At 36.7% G+C, this 25,563-nt stretch overlaps 1 protein-coding gene across 4 annotated transcripts in view; it reads right to left on the bottom strand.

Moving 5' to 3' along the window:
- The window catches only part of LOC133725458 (midasin), a 33,380-nt gene that overhangs the window by 6,136 nt on the left and 1,681 nt on the right, over positions 1 to 25,563 (bottom strand). For all 4 annotated transcript variants that reach the window (XM_062152727.1, XM_062152728.1, XM_062152729.1 and 1 more), the window contains exons 3-58: positions 25,260 to 25,344; positions 24,046 to 24,323; positions 23,120 to 23,317; positions 22,765 to 22,964; positions 21,871 to 21,980; positions 21,674 to 21,793; positions 20,594 to 20,672; positions 19,369 to 19,491; positions 19,195 to 19,294; positions 19,023 to 19,119; positions 18,808 to 18,942; positions 18,669 to 18,716; positions 18,382 to 18,558; positions 18,151 to 18,276; positions 16,268 to 18,067; positions 15,819 to 15,868; positions 15,534 to 15,729; positions 15,245 to 15,349; positions 14,082 to 14,849; positions 13,739 to 13,871; positions 13,468 to 13,566; positions 13,256 to 13,356; positions 13,036 to 13,125; positions 12,884 to 12,949; positions 12,620 to 12,784; positions 12,328 to 12,535; positions 11,347 to 12,239; positions 9,706 to 11,208; positions 9,435 to 9,615; positions 9,301 to 9,354; positions 9,120 to 9,208; positions 8,754 to 9,002; positions 8,299 to 8,434; positions 8,140 to 8,225; positions 7,977 to 8,062; positions 7,408 to 7,552; positions 7,246 to 7,311; positions 6,761 to 6,953; positions 6,344 to 6,498; positions 6,039 to 6,152; positions 5,263 to 5,421; positions 4,977 to 5,159; positions 4,705 to 4,893; positions 4,427 to 4,528; positions 4,127 to 4,336; positions 3,903 to 4,025; positions 3,022 to 3,103; positions 2,810 to 2,940; positions 2,553 to 2,717; positions 2,266 to 2,338; positions 2,065 to 2,180; positions 1,585 to 1,664; positions 1,370 to 1,483; positions 1,167 to 1,235; positions 817 to 1,015; positions 83 to 246 (exon numbers count right to left, since the gene is read on the bottom strand). In XM_062152727.1, coding sequence (XP_062008711.1) covers positions 83 to 246; positions 817 to 1,015; positions 1,167 to 1,235; positions 1,370 to 1,483; positions 1,585 to 1,664; positions 2,065 to 2,180; positions 2,266 to 2,338; positions 2,553 to 2,717; positions 2,810 to 2,940; positions 3,022 to 3,103; positions 3,903 to 4,025; positions 4,127 to 4,336; positions 4,427 to 4,528; positions 4,705 to 4,893; positions 4,977 to 5,159; positions 5,263 to 5,421; positions 6,039 to 6,152; positions 6,344 to 6,498; positions 6,761 to 6,953; positions 7,246 to 7,311; positions 7,408 to 7,552; positions 7,977 to 8,062; positions 8,140 to 8,225; positions 8,299 to 8,434; positions 8,754 to 9,002; positions 9,120 to 9,208; positions 9,301 to 9,354; positions 9,435 to 9,615; positions 9,706 to 11,208; positions 11,347 to 12,239; positions 12,328 to 12,535; positions 12,620 to 12,784; positions 12,884 to 12,949; positions 13,036 to 13,125; positions 13,256 to 13,356; positions 13,468 to 13,566; positions 13,739 to 13,871; positions 14,082 to 14,849; positions 15,245 to 15,349; positions 15,534 to 15,729; positions 15,819 to 15,868; positions 16,268 to 18,067; positions 18,151 to 18,276; positions 18,382 to 18,558; positions 18,669 to 18,716; positions 18,808 to 18,942; positions 19,023 to 19,119; positions 19,195 to 19,294; positions 19,369 to 19,491; positions 20,594 to 20,672; positions 21,674 to 21,793; positions 21,871 to 21,980; positions 22,765 to 22,964; positions 23,120 to 23,317; positions 24,046 to 24,323; positions 25,260 to 25,344 — 11,766 coding nt within the window. The remainder of the gene's footprint in view (positions 1 to 82; positions 247 to 816; positions 1,016 to 1,166; positions 1,236 to 1,369; positions 1,484 to 1,584; positions 1,665 to 2,064; positions 2,181 to 2,265; positions 2,339 to 2,552; positions 2,718 to 2,809; positions 2,941 to 3,021; positions 3,104 to 3,902; positions 4,026 to 4,126; positions 4,337 to 4,426; positions 4,529 to 4,704; positions 4,894 to 4,976; positions 5,160 to 5,262; positions 5,422 to 6,038; positions 6,153 to 6,343; positions 6,499 to 6,760; positions 6,954 to 7,245; positions 7,312 to 7,407; positions 7,553 to 7,976; positions 8,063 to 8,139; positions 8,226 to 8,298; positions 8,435 to 8,753; positions 9,003 to 9,119; positions 9,209 to 9,300; positions 9,355 to 9,434; positions 9,616 to 9,705; positions 11,209 to 11,346; positions 12,240 to 12,327; positions 12,536 to 12,619; positions 12,785 to 12,883; positions 12,950 to 13,035; positions 13,126 to 13,255; positions 13,357 to 13,467; positions 13,567 to 13,738; positions 13,872 to 14,081; positions 14,850 to 15,244; positions 15,350 to 15,533; positions 15,730 to 15,818; positions 15,869 to 16,267; positions 18,068 to 18,150; positions 18,277 to 18,381; positions 18,559 to 18,668; positions 18,717 to 18,807; positions 18,943 to 19,022; positions 19,120 to 19,194; positions 19,295 to 19,368; positions 19,492 to 20,593; positions 20,673 to 21,673; positions 21,794 to 21,870; positions 21,981 to 22,764; positions 22,965 to 23,119; positions 23,318 to 24,045; positions 24,324 to 25,259; positions 25,345 to 25,563) is intronic.

The raw sequence follows: 25,563 nt of genomic DNA, 5'->3' as shown, positions 1-25,563 counted from the left end.
AATCATGTCAGAAGTCTAGATTTAGACTGCTTGCATTTTGAAATAAAGCATAAGCAATAATTAAATAAGTAACAAGAATTACCTGTCTTCATCATTGATAACTGTCCAATCAAAAGCAGCATCCATCAACTTAATTTTTTTGTTCACATTATCAATGACGAAATTCTGACCTTGATGAGAACAAGTTTCAGTTCCTTTAGCGGCATCTTGCTCAAGGAAGACAATCACAGGTTGTTCCAGCAGAACCTAGGCAACAAAACACATGATTAGTATTGCTCCTTGCAATAATGTGTGAAAGTACTTGACTAAGTACATGACTGGGGAGTATTGGCCCCTTCATAAGGTAGCACAGTGAATCAACCGCTATCACACAACAGACTATATCAGACTACCTGACAAAAAGTTTGCTCCATAATTGGATATTATAAACACTCCCAACATTAGACTTTCTGCATCATAACTATATTATTTCATTTCCCTTGAGGTCATATGCTTGTAAAAAATGTGATTAGCTGAATCTATTCAAAATCATTTTTACCTTATTATCCCATGTAAGAGATACTAACCCTAATATGCACACAACTGAGAGTGTTCTTATATTGATATACAGAAACGACCTTTCAAATCCTTGGGCCCTTGCCAAACATGATGAAAAAATTATGCTGATTGCATTGGAGGAAATAATGAGGGATAAATCATCGAGTTACTAGTTCAGCATTGAGGAACACCACCAGCTGAACCACTAATTAAGTATTCTGCGCTGTATGTAAATTACTTCAAGCTGATATAAGAAATGAAATCAAATAGTTCACTTACTGTGTACTCCTGTATAATCTTCCTGAGCTTCTGCCTTGTTGTTTTGGACTTTTCAACAGACAGAAGATCTGCACGTTTCTTCTCAATAATGTTCCTGAGCTCCTGAGAACTCTCATGATGCTCCCAGTGATATGGCTTGAGAAGATCTTTGAGTTTCTTCTCAATAACACTTCTACCAGATTCTATGTGCGCGAGAATTCTAAAATGAAAAGACTATATATCAAATGCTCCTGAGAGGGAGTGAAGGAAGAGAAGGGAGGAGGAGGAGGAGGAGGAGGGGGGATGTGTGTGTGTGTGTGTGTGTGTGCAGGAGAGAGAGTAATAATAGTGTCAACTTATAAGCAACTTACTTTGGTAAGAATTGCACATAATATCCAAATGCATTGTACAAAATCTCTTCATTTTCCTTCTCGTAATAACTGCACAAATTATTACTGGTTAGTTGAGCAACCATGTTCTTGTGGGCAAGTAATTGTGGGGAAGAGGTAAAAGGCCATGAGTGCCTGTTTGTAATCAAACACCAAGGTATCTTTAAGAGTATTTATAATTCTACCTTGAGTAAACTTCCAGGCATACGCCAGTTTTTATATGGCCAAGGAACGCGAAAAGAAGTTGTAGTCTTTTTCTAAATTCGCCAATGCTGGATGTGCGAATGAAGTCCTCCACACTGTAAAGTTACAATTGTGTCATACAACCTCAAAGATATTAGAAGAAAGTTTCTGCATAAAGCAGCTTCATTATTTAAGTAAATAGTTTCTCTCAACATACCTTTGGATAGTAGACAATTTGTACGCAGCAGCATCAGGAGAAGTTCGCTTTCGTAGAACTGAGTAAAGAGGAAACCACAACTGCAAAATTTTGAAACAAATTATTAAATTAGGTAATCAAAATCATCACTTAAATCCAGGACAGCTTGCAGACCAAGGCAACACAGTTCACAATGCCATAGAGTAAGAGGCTAATGTATATTCATATCAGTTGATTAATAATTTATGCTACAGGATTCCCTCAATTACAATTAAAGTCAGAACATTGATAAATAAAATAATATAAAATAAAATTGAAACATAAGTTATTACGACACAAAGACGACAACACATCGGTTTTGTGCAAAGTTAATGTTACTTGCATCTAGTTTATTATTTCACCAGACCCCTGTAGACAATCTGAGTTCTTAGCCAAACTGTATTTCAACAGATTCAACCTTTACAAATATAAGTAGCCGGACTGACCCAGTCAAGGATTTACCTTTCCAGCATTAATCTCATATTGATCCTGCACTTCGTCAAGCAATGCCGGCCATGACTCCAATTCCAACTTTCTCCATGCATACAGCAGATCATAAATGGGCTTCTTCACTTGATCTATAAGCAGTCACAAGAAAAACATAGTACACAACAAAGCAATTCCAGGAAAGAAAGAAAATGCTTATTGAGCGAGAACTGGTACCAGCAAAAGAGAATTTTGAGCCATCTTCTAATGAATCGAGACATCTAACTAGAAACTGCAATCCTGAGAGAGTCTGGAAAAATAAAAATAAATTTAAATAGCTGATACTTTCTAGTTTCCACATAAGATAATTAGCAACAAAAACAAGCACGCAGACTTGTAGTTGAGGCACACAGACAAACACACAGCAATCCCCCAAAAAAAAATAAGTATATCCTTACAATAAGAGCATTGAGCCAGTTCTTATTACACAACTAAAAAAACAGTACCAATAGGAGTATCAATACCTTAGCCAAGGAGGTGCGCAATGGAATATTCAAAAGCATTTCAATTATATCCAATATTTTCTGAAGCTGTGGATGATCTTCATATTCATTTAAAAGGGAATAAATTCGCTGCTGAAGAGGGATAAGCGCTTCCACCATTTCATACATCTTTGTGGTATTTGGATCCTACAATAGGGATGCAATCACACAACAAAATAAATCAATATTTGATAGGACTGTAGTAAATTTTCCATATTACTACTTCAATGTATCCGGACCTTGTAAAAATTGTATCTGAAGGATGATTTGTGCGATGAATTGAACACCTGCTCATGCTCCAAACAAATACGAAACAAATTTTCTGGCACCAGTTTGGCTTCCAAACTGGCAAGAAACGAACACCCTAAACCTGGAAATAGAAGAGAGTAAACACATACAAACAAGGAGTATAATCAAATCCAACCCAAAAAGGGAATCTCCGACAGCATACCTTTAAGCATCTCTACTCCAAGTGTATGTGAAGCAGTGAATGAAAGCACTCTTTCCGAATCATGGATGAGATGATGACCCGGCTGAATTGAGAAAATGAAAACATTAAAGTTCCAATTGCATTTAGAGTTTTAGTAGTAAAAAACAAGGGGATCCAAGACACTATACATTTTCATAGGAATCATATCATTATTAAGTTCACAGAACAGTTGACAAGATATGCATTAATGCACTAAAACCAACAAAAAGCTTCATTCCAAAAATGAAATTTATTGCTAAACAGGAGAAGGTGAAAGCAGAGTCCCAACACAGCTTAGCCTCCCAAAAAAGGCTTGTCCAAAGAGCCAATGCAATAAGACAAGGTGAAAGCATCTGATTTATACTCTGCCAGTCCCTCCATATATACCAAGACCACCACCATGGGATCTGAACGATGTTTTTCCGAGATCCAAAACTTACAATTAATATAAAATCAAAAATCGTTTCACCAATTGATTACAATGATGATTATTTTCGGTGTTTATCTCAAACTATTCTATTTATTTGGTCATAATCAAACCTATTTATTCGGAATGTTAAAAATATCATTATGGCTTTTGGTCGCAGCTCTTAAAGATGACTATCTCAGCTATTTGGCTGGAGTGCAAGGCAATCAGGCTGTTTGTGTATTTGGATTATTCAATGACTATGTCTAACAAAAATGTAATATTGCTTTTGTGTATTAGGTGCCACATATACAATTATATAACTGAATGGTGCAAATAGAAGGGGAAAAGGAAGCCAGTTTTATAAATCAACAAACACAACATAGAACCTCCAAATAGGAGAACTTTTCAGCAGTAAATGAAAGTAAATTTCAATTGACTTTCTCAAAATTCTTACCGCTATGACAAGATTACTTGTCCCAAATAACTGATTGTGAATATCAACTACGTCTTTCACACTAGCATCCTCCATATGATTCAATTCTTCCTCTGAGTTTTCTTGTTCCTTCAAAGCTTCCTCCTGAGTTTTTATGAGACAAAGGAAAGAAAGAAAGAGGAAAGGTAAGAAAAATGCACCATGCAGGCAGAACACCTTGAACAAATATACAAATAAATTTGTACCTCTTCAGCAAGAAAATCCTTCCATTCTGAAAAGCTTTCATTAGCAAACGACTTCTCGAGAGACGAAATATCAAGTTCAATTATACTCTCAAGTTTAAATGCACGAGCCCTAAACTTGTATTGCTGCGAAGAATAGTCTTGTTTGGCTTTCATGTGAATCTTTGTACTCATCCAATTCTTTGCAGATTCACTAAATATCTTATCCAAGAGCTGATTCAAAAAACACATCACATCATTAGATGCCAGCTACTCCAAAAGTGATACAAAAATAACATAAACAAAGAAAAATTAAAAGCAGACCTTAAAAGATTCACAATCCATCAGTCTTGCATTGGTAACAAAATGGGCAACACGCACAAGAATGTTTTGATATAGAGCAGCTTTGAGTTGTGTAACAGAAACCTGGTACAAATAGGAACGTGTTTTAATCACTACTAACTTTCATAGTTGGTCGGTAGTCATAATACAGAACAAGAAAATAAATTCAGCAGGAAACAGCCAAACATAAGAGGGACAACCACTATCAGGCTCTTAAAAAAAAAAAAAAAAAAAAAGAATGTATAACATTAAATACATACTCGATTATTAAACCCAATATCGCTTGAAAAGGTAAGCAATTTCTCCAGAAGACCTATATCCTCAGCATCGAATACTGTAGGAATTTCCAACTTAAAAGAGGGAAATTCACTGGAACCGGTGTTTAAGTTGACAGAAATGGTCTTGGAAGAAGCTAACCTTGGGAACCTCATAAATGAATAAATAGATCCCTGCAAGAATTTCCAGTCAGATAATTGAAGCCAGAAGACCAGTAAGTTGAAGCCATAAGATGTTTAAAGAGTCAAAGAAGTACCAAAATCATATCTGTATTGTCCAGCTGAACTCTATTCAGGATTCTTTTTTGCATTACACTTGAAAGAATCAGTGACAAGCCCAATTTTATTTCATATAATGCAACCAGAATGGGTTGAACAAAGTCACTGTACTCGATGTACTTCTCTGATAACAGTTGTTCAATAAAACCAGTTGCCATTTTCTGAGAACAAAATAATGTGAACAAAAATTAGTGGTTTAAGAACAGCGCAACTTAGAAGAAATTCAAAAAGAATGACTATCAACAAATACATTCATAATTATACCTGCCAGTTGGAGCCTTGATCAATAAGCTGTTGTGAATTCATGGCGGACTTATCATTTGTAACATGTTGAAAAAACACATCAGAGGTGACACATTCAAGAAATTTATCGCATTCATGTTTTAACCCCTTAAATTTCCGAAAGTCGGAGCGGAAGATGATCTAAAGCATAAAAAAAAATTACCATTAGTTAAAAGTAAAAAGACAACTAAGAGAAGAACCTGCAGCACACTATTACTGAAGAGTATAACATATTAGACTGTCATTCCCCTGCACTTTTCAAAATCATCAAGTAACTTTGTTGACAACCAATCAACATTCAGACCGAAAACCAATCAATATTCAAAATCATTGATGCTAGTCAACAACCAATCAACATTCAAGACCAAAAACCAAACAGAGTCCTGACCAAACAAGCTAACAACCACCGATGTCATGCTCCCATGGCCAGCAAATCACATGAAGTATTCCCGTTAAAATCTGTAGTGACCGAAAACCATAAAGCTGACCAACTTTTAACTCAATCTTCCAATCCCCTTTGTAAATTCTACCGTGCCGAAACACCCCAATAACCCAAAAAACTGCAACCAACAAACAACTCCGCAAAGTTTTTCCCTGCTCTCATCAAGTAACTTTGTTTTTTAGTTTCTTAAGAGAAGAAGTTTCATTGACATAAAGATTTTAGACTGTTATTCCCCTGAAGATACCATAGCTCATCTAACACGTAGAAATTTAGACCACTGATCTGGTAGTTGAATACAAGAAAAAAAATTTAAGACCTTTCTCTGCAGCTTTCTGTGCTCCACTTCAAGCTTTTTCAATGTCTGTACCCTTTTTTCATCAGAATCTCTGTTACCAATACGCCCAGCTAAATAATCACATTTTTGTCGCACCTACAAAATCAAATTATAAACCTTTACTTTCTTCTGACTAGAAAAAATAGCATAACCCAAGTATAATAAACACATGCACAGAGTGATAGTTAATATTTTGAAAACCAATTCTAGAAAACTTGGCTTATGAATAATAAAAGAATGTTTGAAGACTGAAAATGGACTGGCAGAATATCGTCATGGAGGACAACCTGAATTTCAAGTTTCAGCAAAGAGATCTTTTCTGCTATCTGTGAATGCTTGTAATAGTATTTCATGGCAGGATCCATATCATCACAGCTAAGCAGTAGTCTAAAACGTAATATCCCAAGCCGCGACCAAGCACAACCATGATTAAAGTGAAAATCTGGAGTCAGACAGCAAATAATGAAGTCAACAATAAGATAAAAAGGAGAAAACTGAAGAAAATATGCAATCTCATAAAGAACAAAAGTAAGCACTCCCAAGATCAGTATAATATCATGGCTACATTCAATTAGATCCCCCCTCAAAACAGATATAACATTTGTGAACCAAAAACAATAATCAGATAGATAGCAACAATATGCAAACATTACTTGCTACAGATTCCAAATTTACGTGAACAAAATAAGTAAAAGAAAGATGACCTTTAGATAAGCAATGCGGCAGATACAGGTTATAAAGCAGTGGCTTGATAAACTTATCCACAGACTCTTTCAGCCCGTGATGACTTGATTCTGAAATAAGAGATCCCACATGCTCGATAAATTTTTCCATCGACTCTTTCATCCCATTGTGTCTTGACTTTGAAAGAAGAGACTCCACAAGAATGTTTCCTTTCTGTTACCATAAGAACATGTAGTGTGCAGTCAATATCTTTCAGTTTTAGAAATCAACTTGGTTTCCTATCATAGAATATCAGTATGATTGGAGTACAATTTCTTCTACATATAAGAACCATGGTATACCAGTTATGCAGTTTCAAACATTAAAGTGCATAACGGCAGAATGGTATAAACGTATGACCAATTGTAGCATCGAGAGATTACATGGTACTAATGAAATTTTGGAACATCAATTTACAAGCATCTCGGGATACATAGACCAACTACTCTCCACTTAAACAACATACCTCAAATACAGACTTTATTTCAGCAAAGTGATCAGCATCAAAAGATTTCTCATGTGCATATACAATCTGCAAGGGGGCAGAAGATTTAGATGGAGAGGATTTCATTTGATAATGCAGTTAAACAATAAAAAGCTACAGAGGAAGTCACAAAAATTAGTCTACCTGCTGGAACAAAGAGTGAGCAGCAGACAGTAAGAAACCGGGTAAATTTGCTCCAGGGTGTGAGCTATTCCAAAGATTAGATGATGCGACTCTAAGCTTTAGAGAACCCGTGAAATAATCCTTAATAGCAGAGGTGCTGCTTTGCCTATTTTGCACACCAAACAGAGTTATGAAACTTATCTATTTAAAATACACCAAAAAACTGCAGGACATATATAATATCATGCATATGTCTTCAATTGTGCATATATGGAAGAGAAAGCAGCTCCTTCAGCAAGAAACTGGCAACCACTAAATAACCGGGAACTTCTTTGGGACAAACAACCTAGCTGTTGAATTACTTTTGAAATTATATTTACCAAACATGAGAGGAACAACATACATGCATTGTTTATCCCAATGTGATTATAAATTCATCCTAATAGTCCTTTTTACAGATAGAAAGGATCATCAGTAAGAAAATCTACAATACCAGTTGCACAAGAAGCAAACATGCATGCATTATTTAGCTTCCATTTCTAATCATATGGGAGAAACAGTAATCCTGGAAAGAGAAATAAACATCTTACACTATCTGGAAGACTGTTGCTGTTACCACAGGCTGAAGGAGCACATCAGGTACTGGAATATTATAATCATCAGTCCCTGAGAAGCTCTGTATACAATAGGAAGTCCATCAATGAAACATACCAATACTATAACTATACATACAGAATAAGTTAATATATGTACCTTAACTGAAAGAGGGCAATAGATCCACAAAGATTGATGCCACCTGAACCACAGTTCGAGCACAAAACTGGCCATTTTTACATTTGCTGCAACACAAGGAAATACATAAGGGTACAGATTCCAGCAAAAGTGAAATAATACAAGAGGAAGTTCATTTACCTGCATCCACTGAACTCCACACATCCAGTATCCACAAAATCTTTTGATGTGGCAAAAACACTTGAGGTGGTCTTGATGAGAAGTCCAATGAGAAATCCAACGCATACTTCAGATGGCCAGATAGTTTGGCTACATCCTGTGATTTACAGATAAATAAACATTTGATATAGAAATGAAATGAGAGCATTGTATTCTAAGGGAGCAACCTCTCTTTGGGTTCGAAAAGCAGTCGATCTAAAAGAAAACTTAAAGAACCACAAAGAGAACTTGAAAAGCTAAACCCAGAAAGAATCAGATATCCCTAAATTAAAAGACTGCACATACAATTAAGAGATATTATCTGTAAGGGGTTAAGGAAACCCAATTGACCAATTAAAAATCAGAACTCATAAAACCTGAAACATATGTAGCTTATAGTTATATATACCGACAGAGTACACTATAGATGATCTTACTTGCTGCATTCTTTTGGGATCAGTTAAAAGAACATGTGATAACTCCAGAAGTAGCTTCATATCCAGGGCAAAACTGGTACTGTCAACTAGGGGAGAAGTGTCCCGCCAAGTATCATACCCAGATGTGTGGCCTAATGCCTCAGTTGAATAAGAACAACAACTAGATAAATTTGATCCAGAGAAAAGCTTGTTAGATGATGAAATCTCCTTCAATTTGATTCTTTGCTTTTCAAACATTTGTAGGAGCTTCTGCAGAGGGGAAAAATATACATATATACATATGTTTCCATTAGCACAGTATTGACAGATTCATGTGCTCATTGTTTCTCTTGATTACACAAAATTATACATATGAGGAGCCACAACCTGATAAATGGCGTCCAACTGCGTAAAAAGGTGCTCTTCATCCTCGACAGAATCAGATTTTCCAGTGATGCACGAAGTGATAGAAACACCTACATGAATAACAAATGTCAATAGGAAATTGAGATGGTACATCAATGAATAAATGTGGTTCCGAGAAATTGCAAGTAGGATAAGATTCTACCTTCCAGAACACGGAAGCGCATATCCGACGAAACAAAGCCAATAGGATCATTAACTGTAACAATAAACACTAGTGACCATTTTATTTCAAAATAAAAAGTTGCAATAACCAAAGAAACAGGAAATTAACATTACCATGCGCCAATAATTTTAGGGACATTGGCCAAACTGACTCGCAAAGTTCTGAAATCAGGAGTTGTTTTTCAAATATTTTAGCAGAGCATGGCAATATAGGGTGACCACCATGAACCCACAACAAAGACTTCTCTGAGTGAAATCGCCACGAAGAGATCTTTTCCAGATTCTTGCTCTCCTTCTATATCAGACAACCAAAAAAATTAATAAATAAATCAAGCTGAAGGTATATTACAGAAAAAGTAAAACAGCATATCAATATTCAACCTACCAGTAGATCATCTACTGCTTGTGGACAGAAAACCTTCAATTTTGAAGCACCCTTTAGTAATATATGCCAGGAAATTAGTGAGAGTTCAAATTCAGATGACTCAAGAGCATCCCAAAATAACATGTGATCTTCAAGAAGGTCAGTGTACATCTCAATAAGTGCATCGAAAGAAGGAGACTCAATGAGAGATAACTCAAGGAACTTATTGATAAATTGCTCCTCCAACTTCCGCAAAGATTTTAACACTTGTTTAAAACAGCTAGCTTTTTCACACATGTTGCTGTCCTCAGAATTCCACTGTTGATAACTAAGCCTCAGCGGCATTATACAGCACATGGCGTTGTGGAGAAACTTGATGGAGTCATTTGATTCGGGCACATCAAATAATTCAAAAGATAGCATTGGCACTAGCCTCTTTTCAAACTCTACTTGGAAAAGAGATGTCAGCAGATGGTAATGACAGGAGACATATTTCCAAATCTTATGCTCCATGGTGAGTGTAATTGACTTCACCAAAGAATCAAAGAAGTCACAGAAGGGCTGTAATTGAGAACGAAACCAGCTAAAAGACAGGAGATAGAGCTTCAGATCACTTTCAGTAGCTTGTTCAAACGCCCAGTTGGCAGCAAACAATAGCTTTTTCTCAACCCTGGCCAATGCCTTGTGAATTTCGGCATTCTCCCTGGGGGTTAATGTATTAAGATGGGGAGCCTTATGAATCTTCAAACCCATCAAGTAAGACACTGCAAATCCACAGGCAATTGAATCCTGGTAAATAGAGCACCTATTCCTGGCTAGATGTAATTTATATGATGCATACTTAGCCCCCAGGTACTCTAGGTACATGCAGTTAGTCATCACAGAAGACTCTTTTGAGTGCCACACAAGATCCCTGGGCTTCATAGACATGGGAAATCCTCCAGGCAAACACAAATATGGAGACAGTGATGAGCCAGATACACGTAAGTCGGTCATGGATAAATATGTATATTTCACATAACTAATAACATTTTCACCAATGGCCTCACCAAATGAACTAAGATATATGTGTTCCCAACTTGTTTGTAGGCTCCACAAAGGTTGGCTGCCAGTTTTGAGAAGTTGTTGAAACAACTGAACCCAGCGTGAAAGCTCAAGATATGTGATACAAACATTAAAACGAAATCCTTCCTCTTTAGCATATATATGTGATTTGGCCATTGAATAGACCAATTTAGCAAAGGGTATACCAGATAGAACAAGGAATCTTTTCACATCGTTTAGTTCAATTCTTCCACGACTTCTCATGTTCTCATTCATTAGCCAATATGGTGGCATCACAAATATTTCAACTCCTCTGTTCCTCATTGCTCGGGAGACTTCACCAAACCTTGGGTTAACTGTCAGGAACACACGAAAATTAGAATGCGGCTGCAGAACAACTGGCCTTCCATCAATGACCCCGCACTCATTAAGTGTAATGGATCCGGAGGGTTCCACCAAAGAGTTGATCCTATCAAGTACCTAAATTTAAAAAATAAAAAGAAACCAAATGAGAAGATAAGTGAACATTGATGAATTGGAAAATTTGGTATTACATAGGACAACAGCATAGTAACAAGAGAAGAAAGATAAGTCAACAACATAGCAGAACTTGCGTACCGAGGGATTACAACAATTTGCATTCTCTAGGACAATCCACTCCCCTCGTTCTACAGCCTTTATTAGTACTCCTGTCACCCATTCAAACTTCCCTGGCCGTCTCTCATATCCTTCTTGCAACTTGAAAATTGTCTTCATGACTTTATCGAGTTCTTTGCTTGACCAACTTATAGATAAGTTGTTGTCCTCCAGTACCAGCTTTAAATGTTTGATAATCTTAACCAACAGAGTGAGAATGCTTGAAAATCTCTCTCTATCCTCCACGTGAGTAGAAGTGAAACAAGAAACAGAGTCCTGGTCCATGCTTGATAATAAAGCAAACCATCTGGATATAGAATTATCTTTTATGATTGATAAAAAAGCTTCGTTTGACGACTCCAATTGCAAACTGCAAAACTCGTTTACCCAGAACTTGACCCGAGTAATAACCGAACGTAAGTTACGGAAGGCATTGTATTGCTCAAAGCATCCAAGCAATTCAGATATGTCAGTCCCAGATGACAGATGTAATTCATTTAGCACATTTCCAGTGAGCTGAGCCAGTAACCTGATCAATGAGGTCTTACCGGAGGAAGCTGGACCTACCAGGATACACATCCATTCATGCTCTACACAACATGCAGCAGCTTCCAAGCTCTGACGAATTCCAGGTAAAATCTGAAGCGAATTACTAGGGAGTGCAGATGACTGGGCACAACTCCTCCTTACAGCAGTATTTCCAACATATAAGTATTGAGAATTGAGCTGAACCCGTGGATGAGGATTTATATATGGCTTCATCTCAAAAATCTGCTCGTACAACTGTAGGACTTTTCTCCGGTCTGACTCTGTACGCATCCTTTGAACATAGACAACATCCAGAAAGCAATAATCTTTGGACTTTGATGGTGAATCTGAGATTGAATACAACATCTTAGAAACCAGCAACATTACATAAAATACTGAAGAAATAAATGAATAGGAAAAACAAGTGGTTCAAACCCTTTATTATTTGACAGGATCGAATCACATCTCGTAGATTAAACTCCCAGGGAGAACCATCCAGAGCAAACTTGCGATGCAACATGGTGTCTTCATGCATCCGTTTATTAAATAAAATCAGTTTTGAAAGCAGAGATGTACAGATTGAAGGATAAAGTGAGCTACAGATAAAAAGATAGTCATCATCAACCAACTCCTCCACATAAACCTGAAACAAATTAAAGGACATGGATTAAAATATTGAAATATATAAGCATCAGATTCACACACAGGTAAATTCAAGGACAAATACCTTTGTGAAACGGTTGAGGAAGGACTTTGGAAGGCCTTTTCTGCCGCCGCCTTGATGAGAAGGATTTTGACAAGCAAATATTCTAAATGATGATGGACACTTAAAAGTACAGCCCAACTCTGGTATGAAGACCTCAGCTCGATGATCCAGAATAGCATTCAAACCCTGATAAAAATCAATTCCTTATTACCCATCATGACCATCAAATAATAAAAATTAAAAACAAGAAAAATAATTCCGAGGAAAAAAGGATGAGGGATATGCCTCCAATACAGACTGCGGTGCAAGATTGAGTTCATCGAGCAAAACCCAAGCACCTTCTTTCAAAGCCTGCAAGAGTTGCACATAAGAAAGAATAATGAGAATCGTGAAAACTCGAGTCACGGAGTAATACATTCAAGTTCAGGTGCTTTAACCTGCAGTAAGATTCCATCTGACCAGGCAAACTTCATTCCTTCGTCACTTTCAACTGGTAAATCTGATCCCAACAAGTCCATCATATCAGTCTGCACCAGAAGCAGGAGAACCGTCATGGTTGCATGGAAAAGGCAAGAAGAGAGAGCAATGGAGATGTTTGCGATGAATATAGCAGTGCAACAGGTAAAAAAAATTTGGAAAAAAAAAAATATTACATACCTGCTCAGACAAATTTATCCTTACAACTTTGTGACCAGAAAATTTTCCCAAGGCAACTATCAAACTAGTTTTCCCAACACCTGGACTACCTTCTAATAGAACTGGAATGCATAAAACAATTGAGAATGTTAAAGAGGACGAAATGAAACAAAGAAGAGAACAACTCAAGACAAAGAGGACACTCAGAAGAGGCACGCATAATGCAAAATTACCAGGTTTAGGAAGCTGCATAGCTCGTAGAACACGCAATGCATTTCTCCTGGTGGTTGGTGCCAAAATCTCAAAACCTTCAGCATCACAATTCTCAGCACCTATACACCGCAATGCAAAAGGAACTGTATAAGACTGAAGATCTAGAACATCAAAAAGAAACTCACTGGAAACCAAAAAATGAGGGGGGGGGGGGGGTATATCCTGTCTCCATTGTTCCCAAATAAAAATCATTTCCTTTGAGAAAGTCCGAACCATGCAAGAAATAGTTACCTTTTTCTATGTAGAATGGATAGACACCAAAAATGTTGTCGCACTGCATGCTATCAATGCACAAATCGCTTCTAGCTGTTTCAAGATCACCCCAACCAAAATTTTGCATCGGGTAAACATGTTTATCAGTGCCCTGTTTTACCATCAGTGAACAGAAGCAAGGTTACTTTAAATTGATGGTGAAAACACTACAATTTTACACTCAAAACTAATAGTTTTACCGGTAAAGAATAGAATAGGAAAAAAAAAAACAATTTCTTTAATCAATTAATACTGAATTATATAATAAAATAAGACAGATTCAGCAGGGAGAGAAGCGTTACAAAAGGAAAACCACACACACCTTTAACTGCACTAAAAGATATGATAGGCATTGCTGTCTTAGCTCCTGAGCGTTGCTTTTAGAAATCCCACTCCCTAAACTGAGACCATCAAGCAAAACAAGGAATGCACCGTGAAGAAATGCATACTGAGGCCCTAATGTGATTTCAGTTACATTGATAAAGTCAACCCAAGACAGCAGATCTCTCACGGTAAGCATCCTCCCCAGTTTTAGGTCATTGAACCACTTCCAAAAACTCAACATAGGATCCAGGATGCACGTGAGCTTCGGAGAGGACAACCTCTTCAATGCAATACTTCTGAGCTCAGCTATATCATCTACAGGAGGTACCCAAATCTCTGTAAACCGGTTACGAAGAGCTGGAGACAGTTCCTTCTTGCCAAAATCACCACCAGGATTCATTGTAGCAAGCAAAAAGAACCTTTCATGAGCAACAATTTCCTCCAGATCAGGACCTCCTCTCTCGGCCAAAGACAGAGTTCTTTCTGGCTCCAATACACTGTTCAACCTTTCAAGTACACTATCATCAGCAAGGGAAATCTCATCCACGAGAAAGAGATCACCCTTCCTCATTGCCTGAACAAGGGGCCCATCTTGCCACATAAAAAGTTTTTTCCACTCTTGGTGCATCTTCGAGAGCTTCACCATCATCTCTTGTAAAGTCCTTCTATCTTCACTTGTGACATCAGAACTGCCTTCGTAATATCTGAACATCTTGTCTAGATACGACAACACTGGAGAGGCTTGACCTATGTCTGAAGAAAGAATCTGCAGAAAAGAGAGATGCATGAGAAAACAACAAACATACTAAACAGCAAGAAATTGCAAATAACTCCTCATAAAGCAAACTCATTTTTTGGCTGGACACCAGATCTGTAAGCGCCGTCAATTTTCTCAAAAAATAAAAATATAAAAATAAAATATAAAAAAAGAAGATGCATTTTTTCTGCAGGAAATAAATTATTAAACTTATATAAACAGATGAGAAAGAATTAATTACAAAAGAAAGTCCCATTTGTTCAATCTCCTTTCAAAGGATAGTCAAAAGCATCTAAACTACTAGACCAATAGTCCACATTCAATTAGTGTACTCTCAAGTCTCAACTAATACCACCTTCCATACAGATGCTGTAGAACAGAAAACAACTAATTAAGATGCTTACATGGTCCAGATGGAAGCGTTTAGACACTTCTGCAGTCATTAGTTCTTCAATTCCTTCCTTAAAATCTGACATCAGTCTTGATCTATCTCGAATAGGATAAAACCCCTGAAATAAGTTCATTAACTACCAGTCCAATTTCTAGAAGAATAAAAATGAGATGCTTTACAAAACACTAAGCATCATCAATCGAAAAAAATAAAAAAATAAAAATAAAAACACTAAGCATCTACAGAATACCAAATAGGAATTAAAATTAAGCCACAAACAGAATATAAGAAAAATAACCTACCCCAAGAAAATCAGAAGTCTCTGAGTACTGATGACAGTTCAAAATGTGCAATTTCGAACGTAAAATAATACTCAGTAACTGACAGACAGTTGTCTTTCCAGCCCCTGTTTCACCAACAAGAAGCACAGGCTCCTTCACTCTATAGCAACGGTCCACAAGAAAGTACAATCTCCGCATACTATTCGTCCAACTCACACTACATCGTACATAATTACTAGTGTGAGTGCAAACAATATTCATAAAACAATCAGAAGCACTAGCACTACATAAAATCTTAGCACATACTTGAGACTCTCTGGTAGTTCAGGACAATTAGGCAAGTCGGGAACATGCCCCTGCAATGAAAATAAATAAATAAATAAGAACAAGATTTCACAAATATTCAATATAATACAATTTGTGATATTTCAAACAAAGTATCTAAGCAATAGTAATTTTCTCCTGGACACACAAAAAAAAAAAAAAAACAAACAAACAAACAAACAAGGGATTTGAAATTTCTTCCAACAACATAATAAAGACTGCAAGTCCAGTGAAATAAATCCATTTCAAGTTAATGTGAGATTGACAAGTGACCAAATATGATAATACACCAATGATACAGCGCATGTTAACTAGAAAATAAAATTCAAATGCAAGTTTAAACCCAAGAAAAACAAGCCAGACCCAAAAGAACCTCAAAGCAGGAATGCCCCAAAGACAAACATAAACATAAAGGAGAAGAAAGATGGTACCTGACTATAAAGGTCAGCAAGGTTCACACGGAAGGTTGCCTCCAGAACTTCTTTAACAACACATTTCTCGCCTTCATCCCGCAACCTCTCTGCCAGAAGATAATAACCATCTCGGACCAGATCCTCTGGCTTGGCCCCAAGTTCTATGTAACGATCAGCCCAGCGGAACAAATCACGCGGAGTAATAAACCCATGCTTCCCAGCAAAAACGTTGCTTGTCTGCCTCTTCTCTTGCAATTTCTTCATCACAGCAACCATATTCTTTGCCACATTTGGAGATATTCCAGGCGGCCGCCTCTCTAAGATTGTGCTCAACTCAGAATCAGGAATTTCATCTACATGGATCTCTACAAAACGATTGCGGAAAGCCCGAGAAAGCATTTTACGCCCACCATAAAGACCAGGTGGATTCTGCGTAGCAAAAAGCATAAAATTGGGATGTGCATGAATACTTTCTTGCAGCTCAGGCACAAAAAGCTCCCTGTTATCGTCCAATAATCGATTTAATGCTTCCAGCACATCGGATGGAGCCAAGTTAAGCTCATCTAGAACAATCCAATCGCCATTTCGTACAGCTTTTACCAACGCACCTTCCTGGAATACAAGGTTCCCAGAAATATCAACTACATAGGAACCAAGATATTCCTGCAAATCTGTGTGTTCATGGTTATTTATCCGTACAAAATTATGATTCGTTACTGCAGCAAGATACCGCACAAGGCTAGTTTTGCCACTGGATGTAGGCCCCTGCAAGAGCACAGGATACTTCTGATTTTTTGTCCAAATAGCACGAGCCAAATTCCTGAGATGCTTCTCAACACTTGCAGTTATAATGTACCTCTTTTTAAACTCATCAGAGTTCTCTCCAATGGTGTAGCATTTGGACAAGTAACGATCATATGATACTCTCTTCGGAGTCTTCTTCTCCAACAAATTTTCTAAGATCACTTTTTCCATGGCTACAGCACTACTTCTATCCAATAAAGTGAGAAAAAACATACAGAACCCATCATATATTGCTTTTTCAAATCCAAAATATCTTTCTGCCTCCTCTGCATATTTTAAAGCACGGTACAGAGACCTTAAACTATATTGCGGTTTCTGATTAGCTCCATCCTGCAGCTTTTCTTCAGATAGTTTCTTCGCTGTCTTGTAAAAATACACAATCTTCTTTACTAAATCCTCTTTCAATTTTAGGTCTCCAAAAGTCTCCTTAACAAATCTTTCCAGATCTTTATCATCTAAAACCTCATCAACAAAGTACTCTGTAAATCTGCTCCTTAGAGATAAGGGCAAATCCCGCTTTCCAGCATCAGTAGCAGGATTCATACAGGCAAATACCCGGAAGTTAGGGTGTCGTTCTATATAACTAATATCCCCTCTTTCTGCTAAGCAGAGTGACCCGTGCTCTCCTTCAAGAACACCCATAATCCTCTGCAAGGTCTCCGGAGGGGCCAAATTCACCTCATCAAGCAAAACCCACTCACCATTTTTCATTGCAGTTATAAAAGCTCCTTCTACAAATGAAAATATCATTCCATGAACATTCTCCAGGTTGAATTTAAAGTTTTCCCATGCTTTGATTTCTTCATCAGTCCGAGGTTTCACCCGTTTCCGTTTTTTAAGAGACTCAGATCTTGTCTCTTCGACTGACTCAATTGTTTCCTTTTTTACCAACTCCATTCTTTCCTTCGCAGACTTCCGGAAGTGATCAACAGCCTTTGTTAAGATTTTTCTCACCTTTTTCCAATCTTTTCTGTAAAGATCCTCGTGTAAACGCGTAAGAAATTTATCGTTATTCTGCATATGAGCATAAACAACATAAGTTATCAGATGACTGTAACAAACAAGCAGTAGCAAAGAACGTTTGGATTAAATAATACCTCCACAGGAAATGATTTCTTGAATAGATTCTCAAACTCCTTACACAAGAGAGGGTACACAGAACTTTCATCCACGGGTTTATATCCCCCTAATAAGTCAGTAACATCACTTTGCTGACTTAAGTTCTGAAACAAATATATTCACATTAAACTTGCTTCAAAGGATACGCCTATAAATAAGGTATTAACCACAGATTAGAGAGAAACAGTGAGGGGGACTAGTGATAGTACCAAAACTGTTAGTTTCTGATCAAGCCTCCCAGCCAGGTCCTGAACAAGTGTAGTCTTCCCAGTCCCAGTTTCACCAACCAGGAGAACAGGCTCGTTCCACTTTACTGATGAAGCTAGTCTCTCGAGTAAACAAATGGACCTATCTAAATCAATAAAAGACTTCCTTTTGCCACATAACTGCAAGAGTACATAGAAATATCAAACCTAACTCCATGTTCGAAGTTTTACATCTTATCAAAATAAATAAATAAAACAAACTTAGACAAGGTGAAGAGCTCAGGACTAACAGTGCTCTGAGGGTAACGGAAGCAAACTCTTAATTCTGAGAGTAATTCCTGCAATACAGTTCAAATTATGAGAAACTGATGATGCCACCAAATTATAAACTAAGTTTAATGCGATCTAAGTTTTGAAATTAACTTAGACCTGGAGTTTGTGTTTGTTAGAAGGATACAAGGTCTCTGAATAATCTGATGGCACTTCCCATAACCTGGCGATCTCTTTCATTATAGTTAACCGACTTTTCATAGATGTTGAGAAAGCAGCAAATATGGCCACAGCCTAAGATCACAAGACAATGTTCACAATATGTAGCAAAGAATATATAAGGATAAAAGGGAAGGAAGGCATTCAAGTATCACCTCCTCATAGATGCGTACTCTCACATCACAATCCAAATTATCTCCATAAAAGCTTAATTTCAGCCCTTCTATGCGCTTGCACCATTTGAGGAGATCCCTGTCATTAAATTTAGTGAAAGATCCCTAAAAATCCACAGAAACTAAACAAAAACCAGAGTCCAACTCCACTTACCTTGAAGAGAATCTACTTGGGTAACTAACAGAAGCAGAGTTCCCGGGTTGATATCCACCAATTTGGTGTAATATGACAGAGTTGACACTTCCAAGTGTTTCTGGAACAGACACTAGTCAGCAGTTTGTAAATTCATGTAATATGAAACAATTTCCAACATGGTATAGAGCAAACCTGTGAGCTTGACAGAGAGAGACCCTAAACTTGGATAACACACTTTCACTATCGTTTGCAAGTCATCAATAGTTGAAGGTGCAACCATCACTCTCCTCCAAACAGCAGAAAGTGAACTCCCACCTGCCGCAAAGAGTTTTGACGTGAACTAATGAACTGAAATATAAAATATCACTTGTTCTAACGTGTAAATGCCGTTCAACACTATCCCATCTTTGAGTACAATGGTTGACAACGTAAGATTTTTTGTATTTAAAAAGGCAAAAAATTACTAATAGTCACTGTGTTTTGACCTGTTTGATGCTTAACTCACTGATATTTTAAAAATATCACTTAACTCACTCACACTTAACATTATCTTACACTTAACTCAATGTCGTTAAATTTTCCGTTAGAAGCCGTTAAAATTGAGGGTATATTTGACACTTCAAAATATATTTCCAACTTTGAAAAAAAAAAAATCTAAGTTTATTAAGTATTTTTTTCAATTTTTTTATTTCTGAAATTTCTAATAGAAAAGGCTTTTTTTTAAAAAATTGAAATATAATTTGAAAAAAATATTTGTCCTTTTTTCTTCAGAAAAAAATATATCAAGTTAGAAATGCCTTTTTTTAGTGTTTAGACAAATATACCCTCAATTTTAACGGCTTCTTACGATAGTATTAACGACAGTGAGTTAAGTGAAAGACTGATGTAAAAGTGAGTGAGTTAAATGATATTGTTGAAAATACAATGAGTTAAGTGTCGAACGTGTCATACCTCGGTGACCATTTGTGATATTTTCCCATTTAAGAAGAAAACAGAATAAAAACAAAAAGAACAGTACAAGCTGTGAACATGAAGTCCAATAAAACAAATTTAAAAAAATATTTTAAAAAAAATTTTAAAAAGGAAACCTATCCTAGAACAGCTAGGCTTCCACATCTAGACAAAGAGAACTAAACAACTAGGTAACTCTTCCAACACAACTGCATTTCAGTCTGGCAAAATTAGGAAGAAATACAATCAACAAAAATTTAAGACCAAAAACAAAAAATTTCAAAACTTCCACTAAACCTCTCTACAGAGCCAGAAAAAATTACCTGTATACTCTGTTTTCCAATTTACTTATGCAAATTAAGCCATAAAAGTTCCAACACCAAATAATAGATCGAGAACTAAATGACATTATATAGTGCTATGTACAATTATTAAGCCTTGGGACAAAAAGAAATAGGTCACCAACCTTCTGCGATGGAAGATACATCAAGATTTGAAGTTGAAATTGTCGAAAAAAGTCGAAAACTTTCTGCCACCCTAATCTCCTGCAAATGTCCCAGAAATACTTCAAGAACATTTAAAGGCTAGAATAGAAATGCAAGTTTGCACTGATGAAGAAACCACTTTCGCCGCACATAAATAAATACATAATACTCGCAACATAGATCAAAACAAAAAATCAAGGAAATCAGGGACAGCAACCAGGAAAAAAAATAAAAATAAAAATAAAAATAAAAAACAAGCACCGAAGCAACTATTTCCTCCAGGCTTTTTCATTTCTCTTTTTATAGGTCAGGACCATATAGTTGCAACAATGACTGAGTAAAATAAGAGGATAGAAGATATGTAGAGGGTTTAATACAGAAACATAGACGCACCGACCAAATATTGATATCAAAAGAACTATAAGAAAAATGCTTATTTATATCAAACCTTTTCATAAAGGAAATGTCAGGGATATTATTGATAATTTAGACCCTGACCAAAAAAATAAATTTAAATTTTCATTCATCTAAATTATGACATCTGTCAACTAAACAGATAGACAGAGACTAGATTTTGCAAAAGAATGTAAAGAGCTTGTTTACGGTCCAAGGTAAAATGTCAATTGTGGGTGTCTAACAAACATCGCTGGGATTGTTGCTTGATTTTTGCATTACCTGTTACTTTACTTGTTCAGTTGGTTAAGAAGAAAAGTTTCACAGATTTCTGAACTTCTCCAGAGCTATGGAATCCGTTACAAGTTGTTTTTATCAAAAAGAAAACAAAGTGTTCCAGTCCCGATGTTGTTTCACTGATCTACGGTCTATGCACCTCAAAAAACTCATTCAAATCCGTTGGGTGGCTGGCATACTCATAGCAGATCTATTGTGGGATCCCATAAACTTACTCGAACTTAATGATACATTGCAAGCATCCTCTGACTATGACTTAATTAGTTTCCTCTGATCCTTGAACTAAGGCTCAGTAATAATACCGATTACTACTTGACAATAAGAGTAGATTTGTTTTACTGGAGTTAGCAATACAAGAAAAGCAGAATAACCTGTCCATGCCCTGTTGCAAACGAGCGTGCACCATCCAGTAAGGGTGATAAGATAGAATGCACATCAGATGGTGCTTTGTCTATATCCTCAAAGACAACCCAATACCCCATAGAAACAGCCTGCAATAAGGAGAATTTGAGGTTAGAGAATACTTGTATGCACAAAAAGAAAATGTATATGAAAAAGGTTTACAAACCTGGGTAAGTGACCCCGGCTGCCATCTAAATTCGCCAGGTTTTTCAGTACAGACATAACTACCGATGAGTGTTCTACTATCAATTTGATCATCCATGTGAATTGATAAAACTGCAATACAGAGAGCAGATACCAGTCACACAAGAAAATAGAATCACTAGCATGAAACTAGAAACACTAGCCGCAAAGAAAAGACTAGACATAGCTAAAGAGCATGAAAGTAGAAACCGGAATTCAGATTTAAAGAACATGAAACTAGAAACACTAGCCATACATAAATCACTGAATTCATAGCTAAAGCACGTTCAACACTACCCAAGGACTCTTAAGGCATAAGCAGAAATTTATGTCCAACATTTCTAGACCACTTATTTATGCTTGCTGTATCTCAATAGGATGCCTATTACTTTTTTTTTTTTTTTTTTTTTGGAATGCCTATTACTTTTGTAGTGCCAATGTTAACAAAATACAAAAATTTCCCCATGGGCAGTATCATTTTCCTTTTATCTCATCATCTGTTTTGTTCGATAGCAATCCCAAGTCTTCATGCATCAAGCCAAATTCTGGATTCTCACTTTCACTATAGAAAAAGTTCAAACAGAGAGATGTTCCAGCTTTTGTGCCAAACACAATATCCTTGAGGATATTGCGTCTGCAAATGAGTTTCTGCTTTTACGAAAAAAGCAACACAGACTAGTTAAGGTTCTACTTTTAACAGTTCAAGGTGCACCATTCAATAGAAACCATTACTTAATGGGGTTTCTCTTGCCCGTGACCTAAATCAGTTTTAAAAATAAACGTTATGCATTCCATACTCCATCCTAAAGTACTGTAAAGTTACTTGTGTAAATTTTGGTTTAGAAGATCTGATACTAGAATATCAACTTGCATATACCTTGATTGCCACTGTCCTGGGACAACTTGCTGATGAGAGCAGATTTCCCGCTGCCGGTGGGACCATAAAGAAGAACGGGCCACCTTTGACTCACAGCTAAGAGCATCATCTCATAACTTTTCTTCACAGCTGATGTCAAGACAAATGGATTTGCACCTGATATATCATTGGGCAGAGGATTTGCACCTGATCTCTCATTCCTAAGCATACAAATAAAATTTATGCAACATGAGAAACCAAAGACCAAAGAACAGTTGTGAATGAATGTGCGTGTGAGGGAGAGAGAGAGACATAGCAGAGTTCTTAGTGGATAATATTTCATGTTCTAGCAAAAGAGAACAACCATGTAGCTCACCTTTGTCGCTTAATTTGTGGCTCAATTCCGTAACACTGTGATGAAGGAATAGGCATTGTATTAAGGCTACTAGGCTGCAAACAGCTTCTCTGACGGTAATCAATGCTCTCATTCTGTGACTCCGATTCCTCTCCATTGAATAAATCAACATACAAGCCCGCATCCTCCAACGATACATCCCGACAAAACTCTTTCCACCTAGAATAATGAAATAAAGATAAATATTGGCATAACAACCACAGATAATTAAGTTTTTCCATCTTGCGGGGTGGGGGTTGGGGGTGGTTGAACTTCAAACTTCATCCAACATCGTGAAGAAATGGCAGTAGATAACAACTATTAAAATAGCAGTCCCTATTTCTTTCTTGTTTCTCGGATTTGGAAATTGATGGTCCCTCCTAAAGGCGTCTAGGTTTGACTGGTGGATATTAGGTTAGTCAACACATGCGGTCTTGTGCAAAGGAGGACTTTTGTGTCTCTTTTACTTCATTGATGGAGAGAAAAATGGAAATTATGCATTCCTCCATTGTCCTTATTGGAAGTTGATTAGGGAGACTTCGCTGCATTATTCCAGAAAGGTGCTATGAGCTTTTGGGCACATGTTTCCAGCTTTAGGAACGAAAGCTAAAGTCTAATGGAGCTGTTTATTGGAGCAATTTTTGATGGAGCAGAGCAAACAAATTTTGAGGTTTATGAGGGGGTGGCAATAAAACTGATTGGGGATCAAGTGATGCTCGGGCTTTTTACGCACTATTTTATCGTTCTATTACAATCAACCTGTTAATGGTTGTGAAGTAAGGCTAGCTTCTGGAGTGTTCTAATTGCTAGTCTTTTGTGTTTTTTCTCAGCTCTAGGCTGTGGAGTCCTCATTCACTCCTTTGTATCGCTCTCTACATTTAACTATTTCAGAGTGAACAAAAACCAACCTCAATAAACATGAAAATGCATCCTCATCTCCAATACCCAAATTCGAAATTGCTTTATCGCTGAGCTTAAGAATAAGCGACACTATCTGCAGTCCACACCATCTTATGTCTGTGATAACCTCCACAATATCTGGAGTACTGCAGCGCAGATCAAGATTTGCATAATGGCTAACAAGTTCCAAGAAACAGGCCAAGTCCCAAACTTCAGAAAATTTATTATATTCCGTTAAAAGGAGGCGGTAAGAAATCCGTACTGCATACAATACACCAGTTCCAACCTACAAAAATAAGAAGTGAAATAAGATAAATTGATAAATGTGGACCAATCAGCTGACAAATGCCAAAGGTCACCAAAATGTAACTATGTTTTGTTTCCACTTCTCCCCACTCACTGAAGAGCTATCTTTTTTTTGTTTTCATGAGGTGAAGTTCAAAAACAGAACACTCTCCAAGTATGCAAAGAAAATTCTACATTACTGCAAGGCGCTAGAAGCTAAGGCACATATAATTTATTCATTTCAGAAAAGGCATGTTCAAGTATATTTTGAACATCTATGACGAAAATGTAGTTGAGGTTTTGATATACATTTTGGAGCATTTTGATGGGAATCTTTTTCGACCATTTTTTCACCACAAAAACATTCCATCAGGTTTGAACCATTATTATGTATTTCCAGTCTTCGTTTTTACAACAATTGAGAAAAAGTTTCTGCAATATTCTGCTACCATATAAGATCAAACTAATTCTAAAAACACAAGAAAAGCATATGAAATAAGACAAAAGTGGAAGCAGCATCAAAAAGATTATGTAGTGATATCATTTGGGGCAAATATATCAACGATGATTATTTGGAAGAGGGAATGGCATACACAACAAGTTTAGCCAATATATACTGTTGAACCTATAAGTGAAAATGTATATCTAGTGCGTCAATGTAAAAGTGCTGCCTAATCATCCAATCTCCATATTATTGAAAAATAAAACAGCAAGTACAAAAATGAGTAATAACCCCAGTAGAGACTGGCACAATTTGTACGAAATTACAGACAATAAAAAAGCTGAACCAAAATATATGCAATTGGAAATTAGAAGGAAAAAAAATAACAATAAATAGATCAACTCTTTCTTAAATTTATTTATTGGTCTCAGAAGGCAGCAAGGAAGACATAGATTTCCATATTTACAGAAACACTTGCTAGAAAATTTTACATACCTCAAAAGAGAGATCAGAAGTTTTTGGCCTCTTCAAAATGCGCTCAAATGGAGGTGGAGCAAATTTGAAATAACTTTCTACAGACCTGCAAAAATGGGAAAAGAGTAGACGGAATACATGATACAACTTCTACAGTTAAACTTCCAACATCAACCTGATAGCACATGTAAACATTTTCCAAATACCGAGAGAAAGTTGCATCTACGTACAACAATAGTTTAAAGAAAATGCTCAAGAATTAGTTTCTAAAGCAATATTCCTTTATTTCAAAAAAAACAAATGAAGCAAGGTAATGACAAAATGA

The sequence above is a fragment of the Rosa rugosa genome, chromosome 1 (assembly GCF_958449725.1).
Source record: "Rosa rugosa chromosome 1, drRosRugo1.1, whole genome shotgun sequence".
Lineage (NCBI taxonomy): Eukaryota > Viridiplantae > Streptophyta > Magnoliopsida > Rosales > Rosaceae > Rosa > Rosa rugosa.
This window is presented reverse-complemented; position numbering and strand designations above follow the sequence as displayed.